The 12,603-nt window shown below is 38.4% G+C and overlaps 1 protein-coding gene across 1 annotated transcript in view; it reads left to right on the plus strand.

Annotated features, from left to right (window-relative positions):
- The window catches only part of LOC103781816 (chromosome unknown open reading frame, human C21orf91), an 18,535-nt gene extending 7,123 nt beyond the window's left edge, over positions 1-11,412 (plus strand). Inside the window, exons 2-4 of the mRNA XM_008949540.1 lie at positions 7,292-7,825; positions 10,142-10,204; positions 11,252-11,412. Coding sequence (XP_008947788.1) covers positions 7,292-7,825; positions 10,142-10,204; positions 11,252-11,412 — 758 coding nt within the window. The remainder of the gene's footprint in view (positions 1-7,291; positions 7,826-10,141; positions 10,205-11,251) is intronic.
- Positions 11,413-12,603: the final 1,191 nt, after the last annotated feature.

Raw genomic sequence — 12,603 nt, forward strand, 5'->3', positions numbered from 1 at the left:
GGAAGAGAAAGGGAATAAGGGAGAGAGACTTATCAATTAGAAAAGTAAAACCGCTTTAATTAAAATAATCATAATATTAGTAACACTACTACTAATAATAATAATAAAATGGAATATATACAAATGTATGTAAAACCAGTATGGAACCCAGCTCCCCCCAGTACATCACGGTCACCCCCAATGCTGGGGAGCAGCCCCTGGGGAAAAGTCCCAGTCTGAACGCAGCCACAGACGGCAGCTGGGCACAGGGGCTGGATTCTGGTACTCGGTTCAGAAACACGGGGCTCGGGATCAAAGGCAGGATGGATGGAGTCCTCCTTGGATGCCGGCCACTGCAGGAGCAGTCGAAGCCAGGAAGAAGGTGGAAGGGAGACAGAAGGGTTGACCCTTGTGATCCTTCAGCTTTTATACCAAATATGAGGGATACGGGATGGAATACCCCACTGGTGAATTTAGGGTCACTTGTCCTGTCCACTCCTCCCTGCAGGCGCCGATTTACTTCCTGCCCCCCTCCATGTGGTACACAGGACTTAACAGTGACTTGGTCTGCACACCAACCCTTGGGAGTAACTCTGAAGATGGAGCGTTATCGCTGCTAGAAGCAGACACTGTCTGTGAAAGTGTGCAGTTAGCTAGAAGAGTTTCAGTTGAAAAGTAAAATCACTGAACAGAATTAGTTCTGTTCTACCCCAAACCAGGACAATGACTTCCTGTCTTAAGTCATTATGGGCTGATTTTAGTTAAGGTATTTTGGATAGGTCTTGGGATCTGCTTTTCTTCTCTAAGAACCCCCCCTCTTTCAGCACTTCCGATAAACAGACCGAGATGCACCAGTGGCTTGAAACAGATAGACCTGAACTTTTACTGTCTGGTGAGGCATTCCCCTGTCTGCTGCAGGTCTCAACCCTGTACAGGAGGTAAACCAAACTTGAACTCATCTGATCTCCATGCTCCCAGTGGACACGAGCAGGCGTTGTTCAGGAGCTGGCTGAACATCCCTGTTTACAGAGCGAGGCTGTGTGCAGGCAGGGGAGGGCGGGGGGAGCAGCAGCTGGGACGTCTTCAGAACGTGTAGTGTGAGCTGGGCCTTAAAGCAGGAAGGCAGGGGCTGGTGCCACTCACAAGGGTCCTTGCTTGTTTATAGGGTTAAAGGAGAAGGCATAGGTGCTGATCACTAATCTCTCCGGACTTGACTATGTAAGAGGAGGTGAATTGTACCTGAGAAGCATTTCTTCACTGGCTACAAAAGCAGTCTCCACAAACAGCTAAAACTAGAGGTGTACCTTCCTTAAATATTCAGACTTAGATAATTTTACCTATGTTGCCAGTACTATACAAATTTGTGTTATGAAGTGCATTCAGTCTCCTTTGACTATTCTTAACCATGTATACTTTACACATTTTTGGAAGCTATATTTATGGTGGATGCCAGCATTATACTGAGAAGGCAGCTTTTCTTTGCCTTTCTCTAGGGTCAGGTATAAATCTTGTAAATTCTTTAAAGGGACTTTAATATGGCTTTATTTAACTAACATCATAGTACAAACTTATTGACTATTCATGTGTCTAGAAGTGTTCTTCTTAATTTAGTTAAATCCATCTTAAATTCCGTTTATGGGGGTGTTTGTGTTTGTTTTTTTTTTTTTCTGTTCTTCAAATTCTCAAGATAAGGTTATTCACCATTGCAAAAACAATTAGTTTTCCACATTGCATTATAAATTGTTAAAGACAGCCTGAGTTCCCTTCTTAGCATTATTTCCAACTGATGGAGCTGAAAGACCAAATAAGAAGGTTTTTAAAAGAAGAATAACAGACAAAGTTAAAAGAAAAGAAACAAAACAAACAAACAAAAAAACAAACAAAAAGAAAACAACCTCTGGGGAGAATAAACAAGCAGGCTAATGATTACTGATTTTATTTTTTTTTAACAAAAACTTTTTTGAAGGGATGTGAAGTAGTCTTTGAATTCAAGAGCATTCCTTTTGAATTGAGCTTGTTTATTATTATAATCTTCAAATTAGACAGTTATTCTAGACAGATTTATATTTACATGTGAGCAAACAATTCAGCTCTCTGTCTTTGTCATGAAGTTACACATATTTCACAGTGGATCAGTTGGAAAGGCAGAAATAGTCTTCATAAAGTTTTTCCCTTCCAAAAAAAAACCCCAGAACTGTAACATGATAGAAACTGATTTGCCTTCATGTACAAATGCTTTAAAATGGGGTAGAATTTATTGAGATGTGATTATGCACCTGATTGTATAGTAAATACTCTCCCTGCTTTCTGCTACTTTGTACTTATGAATAACTACAAGTTACAAAAATGTGTACTACTTTATAAATTGCCTGATTGTCATTCATTTACAAAAACAGGAATGCATTAGGACTCTATGTTGAGCAGTGTAGCAGTATAGAGGAAGAGTTTCTGCTGTGCATAGCTTAGAAATTGAAAAATATTAAAAAACATGTTTTGCCAAAATACTAGTTTCCTAGATAGGCAGCCTAGTTCTTAGTAGTCAACATGAGTAAAGTGATACATTCCTATTTCATCTAGGACACATGGATTGTCAGAATTGGAAGGAAATAAAGGATAGTAAACTCTTATATTCTTTCATTATTTGTCTTGAGGCTTGGGACTGTCCTGTGAATCTTCACTTGAGGAATGATATCTGGCATGAGCTTGTTTCCTAATAACATCTGCTGTCTTGGGGCTGCTAGATATGGTCTTCTAGATGTTACTGAATTTTGGTAGTTTTTTTTTTTTTTTTTCCCTGCAGATAACACTTTGCTGCTCTGGGTGGTTGTGGGGTTTTTGCTGCTTTTTGCCATTGTTTTTCCTTCTCTGAAAAAATAAGTATGAGTAGGACATAGTTGGATATAGTCTGCAATCCCATTGTTAGAAAGTAAGAGAAGGGCCAAATGTTACATATACCTGCAAGCATGGGAGAAAGAAAGTTGATAGTTGTATGATTGCCGCCTGGAAGAACCAGCCCAAAAATAAAAAGGTTGAGATGAATATTGGCAAACAAATGTTGAGATAGAACTGAAATCCTGTAAAAATCCCTAGAACTGGCAATAGCCATTTATCAAAATTATTATATTATTTCTTGTAATGTACAGAAGTCTTACCTTTATTCATCAGCTTGTGTATAATGTTGAGTAAAGTAATATATCTTCTAAAATTGAACCATCTTTATTTGTTTGATCCATGCCTATTTACCAGCTGGTAGATTTTTCTGCAGTTGAGATGGAGGGAAAAATACAAAGTAATCTGAGTGGAGTATTAAATCTTACCAAAAAGAAAGAGGCATCTTTTCTGCCTCATAAAGCTGCTGGTGCTGCTCACAGAAGGATTTGTGAGGGAGAAGTGTGCTCTGGCTTGCTCTCGTGTTGGTGCAGCATTACGAGTTTGTGCTGGCACAGCAGCTGCTGTGAATTCTCAGCTCTTGGGATGCAGTTCCAGAAGGTTAGGGGCTGATGTTGGTTACATTCCCTGTATGGGAAAGGACTAACTCTCACCTTAGTATGAAATAGAGGGTGAGGAGTTTGGGGGATATTGGTGGTTTTTTTTGGTTTTTTTGTTTGTTTGCTTGTGTTTGTTTTTGGTGGGATTTTTTGCATGTGTTACAGTTGGAATCCAAACCAGTTATGTGAAAACTGAAGCATATCTGTTAACAATTCTGTACAAAGTTTATTTGGGTTTATACATTTTCTCTCCTTACTGTATTGAGGAGTATTTAAAATAAACCCTTTTGTTTTGGTTTGGTTTTGTTTTGTTTTTTTTTTCCAGTGGAGTATGAGGTGGAGAATGATATAAATTCTGTTCAGGAGCAAGGGTTGTTCTTCTATACTATAATTATTTTTTTTTTGTAGTAACTTCCTCTATGTTCAGAAATAGTGACATTATCACCAATATGTGACATAAGTAGCAAAACTTAAGACTTTTGAAGTAATATTTTTTTTTTTTTCCTTCTGTAATGGTTGCTAATTTCAAGGATTTGTGATATTACCAAGTTCTGATAAAATAGTTTGCATTGAGGTGCATGCCTCTGGAGTAGGGAAGTTAAAGTTCAGGACTCCTTTTAAAAGATAAATTTGTCAGAAGGAAAACTCAAGTAACCTTGAGCTTAGATATAAAATCAGATGGAGCTTCATAAAGCCACACATTACTTCTTTTTTTTTGTGGAACTGAAATTGTATGGTGTGTGGTTTCACACTGTTGTCCTGTTGGACAAATAAGATGTTATTCTCGTCGGAATAATAACACAGCCTCAAAGGAAATTTTTTTTTTTTAAAGTGTAGCTGCAGTGTTGTATAATTTCTTGTGCAAGTGTTTCTTTTGTGATTACCCTAGAAGTGATAGTGTGTCTATAAAAGGAAACTTCTTCTGACCTGCTTCTTCAGATGTGCCAGGCAGAGGGTCTAGCTGCAAGAGGCCATGCCTGTAGAACCCGCTTTGGGAATATTTAATTACATTTGGAATAGTTTTGGGTTTTTTTTTTCTGGTTTTAATTGAAACAATGCTGCAGTCCTTTCCCTAGTTTTGGGGAAGGAGGACATACAAGGGAGGATAAGGAGATGTAAAAACTTAGTAGGTATGTTTGTTTTTTTGGGTTGGGGGAAGGGTAGCATCCTGAGAGCAAAACAGACGTTAGTACCTGTCAGCAGCTGTGAACTAGAAACGGTCTGGGCAAAACTGCATTTGTCCTGGATTTGCTAACTGTGCTTTCTGCAGTTCTCTTCCTACTTCAACAAATCTTCAAGTATTTGCTTTAGACAGGATTACTCTGTCCTGTGGTCAGAAGACATTGGCTTCATTCATTCATTTTATGGTCAAATCATTTGATGGTTATTGAGTGGTGTTTTATAGAAAATCATGTGGAACTTGTTTTTCAGCCCATCTGATGACATTTTCTGTAAGCAGAAGAAAGCACTGTAATCATCAGCAGTGTAGCATGTTGAAGACTCCTTGGGTAAAGCAAGTAATATTGAACAAATCAGTCTGGTTTTGTAGGGAGTGCAGTGTTGTGAATATGTCTTAAAACTTCAGCTGACAGTGTTGGCTGCTCTTCGATGGCTTAAAGCTTCAAGGGTTTCCATCATGCTACTTGAGTTAAGCAGACTTGGTATGTTTAAATTGTACCAATAACTCATGAAAACAAATTACTTGTCTTCCATTATTTTCACTAGAAATTTCTGGGCAGGAAAGTGTTGCTTTTTTTTAAGTGTCTATAGCGATGGAGCAGGAAAGTAGCTTTGCAGATAGGCAGTAGATCATGTAGAGCACAAGAAAAGTTAGGAATGTTTATTTGCTGAAAGAGGTTGAAAGATATTTTGAGGTGTAGAGTAAGAATCTTGACTCTATACCCATTAAGGCAACATCTGTCTTTGTACTTTTCTTGGAAGTTTTCTTCTTAAGAGGTGCCTCTGGTTAGGATGTGGTTTTTTTCTTTGTTCTAATACTTAGTTCATGGACAGGAGTCTGTTTTCATGACCTTACCTTTATTCCCTGCTGCTAAGAAGAAAATTAATTCCACTGCTGTCCTCTTGCATTTTCTACTCTTTTCATTACTTTACCACGTGAATTTTGTGTGCACTCTTATGAACTCAACCAGAACAGCAATGCTCTTAAGTTTTGATGCTGCTCAAAGAGTGGAAAATCAAAAATTTATAATGGCTAGTTTCCATGTTTGAACTCCCCAGCTTGAAGCACCAGTTATCAGCAAGTGAGATAATGAGAATGAAGTGCTTGGATCTGTTTCCCTAGTTTCACTACTTTCACTAATTTTAGCTAATTAATTAAAATTCATTAGTTTCACTAATTTTACTTTTGTAGTTTGGGATTTTGCAGAATTTAATCACTTCACAAATGATAAGCTGTTTTTTTTAAGCATTTGGTTTGGGGGGGCTTCAAGTTTACCTTAAGTTAAGAAGGCAAGTCAGATATAACTGAGAATTGTTGTAATGTGTAGCTTTCTGCTAATTGCTTGTAGAAGTTTGTATTACCAAATTTTATTAGCTGTTGCATTTTATGATTTTTCTTTTAACTTAAGCATTTCTATATGTATCTGTGCTAAAAGGTAAAATGGCTGCAGATTAGTTCATGTCACTAATTTCAAAGATGGAATTACATGACCATATGTCAATTTAAGTATCTGGCTTTAGTAAGCATTGAGCACTTTCAACCAGTTGTTCACAGGTATATTATTTATTTGTAGTGAGGCACTTGACAGAAGTATTTTCTATGACATTGGGAACCTCCCAAGTAGTATACTGGGTGCTGAGATACTGTTGAATTGTTCAGTATTGTGGGCTCGGATACTGAATCTAAAGCTTAAAACTTCAGCTGACAGTGTTGGCTGCTCTTCGATGGCTTAAAGCTTCAAGGGTTTCCATCATGCTACTTGAGTTAAGCAGACTTGGTATGTTTAAATTGTTTAAAAACAAGCTTAGGTGAATCTGAAGAAAAATAAGTGTCCACTGAAGTTGCAGAAAGTAATTTTGTACTAGAGTATAACTTCATGAAATAGGCATTTCTTGCACCATCTGTGTTCACTCGCCAGCTGTGGATCTTCAAAGGCTGTCTTCCTTTTGAACATGTCCATTGTTATCTGTCACTCTGAGGTTTGACTAAGTTACCTGCTGTGACTGCTTGCATAGTCTTTGAAGGAGGACCAGCAGAGAATAAGCATCCATTTTATGTGATGTGAATCTGAGCTTAATGTCAGAAGTATTGGATCTCTCGCTAGGCTACAGGCTTCTACCAATGCAAAACAGTAAACTAAGACTGAAGTTTGACCACTTAGATGACACAAGCCTGCATGCTGCAGTGTGCTAAACAGGTAGCTCCTGATGCTAACCACAGAAAGTGGGAGCGTGAACAACTGACTACTCTCAGAATGCTCTTCAGTATTGTTCTATGGAACTTTCTGATACATGGCTGGGATTATTTTACTTCTGCAGTTTATACACTTGTGTATAGGTGCAGTGCAGTATGTACAGAGTTAGCAGTTTGCTTCAGCTGTGTTACTGTCCAGGAGGCACATGCAGGTCACCTGCAAGTCCTGCACTAGAGATTACTGTGTGCAGAACACTTTGTGTGCTAAGGAGCCCAGACAGAGTGGAATTTCTAAAAAGATGAGAGTATTCACGTACCCTTGTTTACTTCAGTGATTACACTGTTAATAAGAACGCATCCATTAATTTTTTGTTCTCTTGGTTGTGAGTGAAGATTTTGAAATATTAGTTGAGTATACAGTAAGCAAACTCTTTTTCTGTTGTCTTTACAGGAGTACCAAAGTCAGATCTTCTGCATACAAGATCTTTAAGGGGGCACAGAGACTGCTTTGAAAAATTCCACCTAATAGCAAATCAGGACTGTCAGCGATCGAAGCTCTCTAGAAGTCCATACGCAGAAGTAAAAAATATCTTGAGCAAAAAAATTAACTGGATCATACAGTATGCACAAAACAAGGATTTAGACTCTGATCCTGAAAGTTCAAAAACATCCCAACACCAGCTTTTTAACTTCAGACATCAGACTGATAGAAAATTGCTTCCACAGTTCGACTCCCCAGTACCTAGATACTCTGCAAAATGGATAGATGGGAACTCTGGAGGCATCTCAAGCTGCTCACAAACTCTTCTGGAACAAAGAGAACCCACTGATTTCAGACTTGGTGTGTTACAAGAAACCAGTGCTACCTTCTGCTGTGGCAGTGTTTTGTGGTCTAAGCAGAACCAAGTCCAGAAAGCTGAAAAAGCTGAAGGCAGTTCCCTTCCCAGTGTTCATAGAAAGCATCCTCAATACAGCAGGGAAGAACGTAAGTATATATCTATTAACAAGATACCTAGCAGGCAAGGGCTTTGAAATGCATATTGACCACTTACTGTTCCCCCGGGGCATTAATTCACATCCTGAAATTCAGCTTTTAGCAGTTTGGGGTTCCTGTAAAATCCGTGATTGGTGGGGGGGTTTAGTTTGGTGGCATGGTGTGGTTTCTGGTTTGGGTTTTTGTTTGGGTGGTTGTTTTGGGGTTTTATTCACTTTGCTGTTAGATGTATTAGCTGCGCAGTCCTGCCTGCAAAGATCACTAAGCTCCTGAAAACAACTGTCTTATTGAATTTGGGCAGTGCCTTGAGTTACATTTTACAGGCCGCTGCCCTAAGCCATGTGGGAAATCAGAGGTAAGGTAGCAGAGCAAACTGGTAGAACATCATCATAAAAAGCCAAACATTCTTAATAGTAATAGACTTTCCTCATGCATTTCACTAGGTTTTTGGGGGTTCTTCTGTTTATTGAGCATAAGAAAATGTGAAGGCCCTTATGCCGTATGCCTTCTGTAGCAGTAGACCTGAGCAATCTTTTGATGACTGTGGTAATACTGAAAGCAGTGGAAAGTAAGTTTTTGTGTTACTTAAGTAAGAGGTCACTAGAAGAAGTCTTTAAAAAAAAATATAGGCTTTTGTAATGTCTCTGGAAAATGTGTTAGTCCAGGACTGAGTTCCTAGAGTTCTCTGTAGAGAAGAACAATGAAAAATGAAAATGACTGAAAATGAATGAAAAACAAAATAATAATGGAATTCACAATGTCAGAGGACACAGCGAGAAGGAGATACTGTAAAAAGTTGGAATCCATTTCTTTAGGCTCCCTTTTTTTTTTTTTTTTTTTTAAACAAACCCGTCCTTGCAAAGTTTGGTCATTTCTGATTCTTTATGAAAGGACCTTATTTAACTGCTGTCTGATTCTTCATGCTACATTTGTAGTGAATTAGTATTCTTAAAGCCATAAATCAATATGTATGCTGTGCTGTTTGACCACCTGTCCTCTGGAGTCATAAATTTGGATTACATAAATCAGGACAGAAGTTAACAGGAATAATGAAAACTTGACCCGGTTTATGGGGTTATCTAACTGAAGTTACTGACTTGAAATTTCTCTCTCTGATGTCTTATTTCAGAGCAGGGGAATGTAAAGCTGTCTTGTACACGGTAACAGATTATTTTTTTTTCTTCTGTTACAACTGCATAATGCACTTCTGAGGCATTTTTCCTTTGTATTATATGTATTTTTTTTTTCAGTATTTAACTTGAGAAGAACTTAGGCTTCAAATTTACGATACAGAAACCTCTTGCACCGAGAGATCTCTGAACAAAAGCTGTGTGACTGCAGCACAGGTTTTTCTCAAGTATGCAGTGAGAGCTTTGCTAAGCTGTGGCATAGTTTAAAAACAGTATTTAAAAATTACAAGGTCTTAAAGCTTGTTCTGATGCCCTGTATGCTGCTGTGGTGATAGGGATTGTCACTTAACCATGCTGCCAGGGGCATCTCAGAAGCAAGCCAGTGCTTCCCAAATTGCTGTAGTTGATTAAGGGCAGTGTAAAATAACTTAGCAGTTCTCTTCTCCAAGGTTTAATGGACATTTTCTATGAGGATGATCAGTGTATTCATAACCTTAGAAGGGCTCTTGATTGATGCAGGCAATCTTTTAGTTCTCACTAGGAACGTAGCAAAAGAAAGTGAGAAGTAACCCTATTTTTATATAGTGTTTTTTTGCATCAAACTAAGATTTTGAGTTTTTTCATCATTTGTCACTGAGGTACTCGGTGGCAAATAACACTGTTTATGTTGTTCTTACATGCATAAAGCACAAAACTTGATAGCAAAAACAGGCAGCTGCATGCTGAAAACTGTTAAGAAGCCATTTCCTGTGGGCTTGCAAACATAGCAGGACTTAGCTCAGAGTTGTCCAGTTGCCCACAATTAAACAGATGTACTTGGCAGGGGTTATGCTGTGGAAACCATGTTTTGCAGTCAGGAAGGTAAAGTATTTAAAGATGTCAAGCAATTTACAAGCAGTTCTGATTCTGGACACTACTGTTTCAGGGGCTTGAATTTCCATCTTCTTGGTATTGAAGAGCAGGTTTTCTTGTGGAGTAAATCCTTATCTACGTCAACATGAAAGAGGATTTTCAAACTTTCCACAAATGACTAACAAGTAATGTTGCCCCTGACTTACTGCTACACATCTGTTGATTATCAGAATGCAAATGATAACAATATGAGAAAATGGGAGTCGTCTTAGTGATGTTTATGTGACTTTGGTAGTAGTAGTAATAACAGGTTTTATTGTTACAGTGACTGTGATGGCTCTTGGAGAGTTAAAGCAACTTAATGAAAAACTACTCAAGGAAATCCAGGGTGAGAATTTTTTGATACTCTGTTTTGGGTTTGTGTGGCTTTGTAACTAAAAAGATCTTGCTTAAAAGCCAAAACTGTGATGGCTTTCCTGTCAGTTTAGTTTTGAACTGAAATCTCTATCATATTTCCATGTAAAACAAGAAACTTCTAGATGCTTTTATTATATATCTTCCTTTGGTGTTGCAAACTGGCACTTGAAGAATACAGTATTTTCTTTAAGTTTTTTTACTAGAATCATAGAATTGTTTAAATTGGACAGGTCCCTTTATATCAAATCCAACCATTAACATAGCACTGCCACATCCACCACTAAACCATGGCCCTAAGTGCCACATCTACACATTTTTAAATACCATCAGGGTTGGTGAATCAACCACTTCCCTTCCAATACTTAACAACCCTTTTGGTGAAGAAATCGTTTCTAATACCTAATTTACACCTCTCCTGACTCAACTTGAGGCCTCTTCCTCTTGTCCTATCACTTCGTACCTGGGAGAAGAGACCAATCCCCACCTCACTACAGCCTCCTTTCAGGCAGTTACAGAGAGCAGTAATGTCTCCCCTGAGCCTTCTTTTCTCCAGACTAAACCCCAGTTCCCTCAGCTGCTCCTTGTAAGACTTGTGCTCTAGACCCTTCACCAGCTTTGTTGTCCTCCTTTGGACACCCTCCAGTACCTCTATGTTCTCCTTGTAGTGAGGCACCCAAAACTGAACCCAGTACTCAAGGTGTGGCCTCACCAGTGCTGAGTGCAGGGACAGTTACGTCCCTGGTCCTCCTGGCCCTGCTATATCTGACACAATCAGAATCAGCTTCATTTCAAGGTATAAACTGGCCCTCCTTTGGCTAAGGTCACCTAAAACTAAAAACAGGTGATTCTGTTCAGTTTGAGTGCATACACCAGGCTGCTCTGGGAACAGAAAAAGCGCTGGTGTGGTGTCTGAGCCCAGTGAAGTGTCCATGCCTCTTTCACAGTAACGTTCAGCACTGCCTCTGGGCTCCGTGGCAGCACAGGGGCCAGGTGTGCTAACCCAGTGATGTTCTTGCAGATGTGTTTGAAGAGCTGGCGCAGCAAGTCCAAGAAAAGGACTCTTTGGCCTCGGAGCTCAACGTCCGCCACATCGCTATCGAGCAGCTGCTGAAGAACTACTCCAAACTGCCTTGTGTGCAGGTGGGGCGGGCAGGGCTGAAACCAAACGTCCCCATATAAAGGGATAGAACTTCTGGCCTCCTCTGGTAGAGCTAACCTTCCCTAACAGCTTTGGTAACTCTTAAGTAGAGCTGCACAGGTGTTTAGAAGCTTTTGAGGAAATTGGGGCAGCTTTCTCTTTGCATTCATAATCCAGGAGAAGTCTTACTCCACTTTGATTTTGACCAAAAAAAAAAAGCAAATATTTTCGGTATTCAAGTCAACTGTAATAATGTTTATTCATGCTTAGGAATTTTTTTTTTTTTTTTTTCCCCATAACTACACATGAGCTTTTGACATGACCTCTGTTTTCTTGATATTATTATTTCTAATAAAGAATGACCTGAAGCCTGTAAGCCTGCATCCTTTATATGGAGCAGAAATGAAAATTTGATCAGGTCTTACCATGTTACATGTAAGAGAGCTTTAAGGAGAAAACAGTATTAATGAAACTCATGTTTTCTTATTTATTATGAGCAATATTTTATTACTGAAATTTTATACTAAATAAATATCACTATTTTAGGTACTTTTCCAGATCTCTTTATAAAATGTCTGAATTACTCTGTGTAATGTTTATACCTTGTGTATGATTGTTTATCCTTTTTCAGGTCTGTATCTTTCATGATACAATATATATTAAAAAAAAAAGTTTCCCAAAGAGATGAGTTTCACAAGTTAAAGAAAAAAAAAAAAATGGTAGCTCATCACTTATTTTTATCAGCTTTATAATTGAAGAATTTGATTAATGAGAGATGTTTTAAAAAAAGCACAGCACTTCCTTTAAAAAAATTTCCATACTTTGGGTTTAATGCATAGAAATTGAAGTTGTTTTCTATGTGTGAAATTTTAAATGCTGAAAAATTACTTTGACAAAATTAAATAAATTTATAATACTACGTTACTTTGTTATGATTTTTTTATAAAGTGGGATCAGACTATGATATATGATTGTTTTAATTTAGAAATGCAAATAGTAATGATATGTTATAAAATGGAACAACCTCTACTTTCTTTAGACTTCTGTCAATATACTATACCAAGAAATTCTTAGCTAATCTTTGTGAAAAAGCCTTTGCAAAGCTGCAGTTGTGCAACCAAAAGTTGCTGATTGTACTGAAAAAGTCAGGGGTAGGGGGAGAAACTTCCCCATGTCCCTTTCCCTCCTCCTGCTCACTCTCCTCCCCCCCCCCCCCCCCCCACAAACAAAAA

Source organism: Merops nubicus, unplaced genomic scaffold (assembly GCF_000691845.1).
Source record: "Merops nubicus isolate BGI_N331 unplaced genomic scaffold, ASM69184v1 scaffold19331, whole genome shotgun sequence".
Taxonomy (NCBI): domain Eukaryota; kingdom Metazoa; phylum Chordata; class Aves; order Coraciiformes; family Meropidae; genus Merops; species Merops nubicus.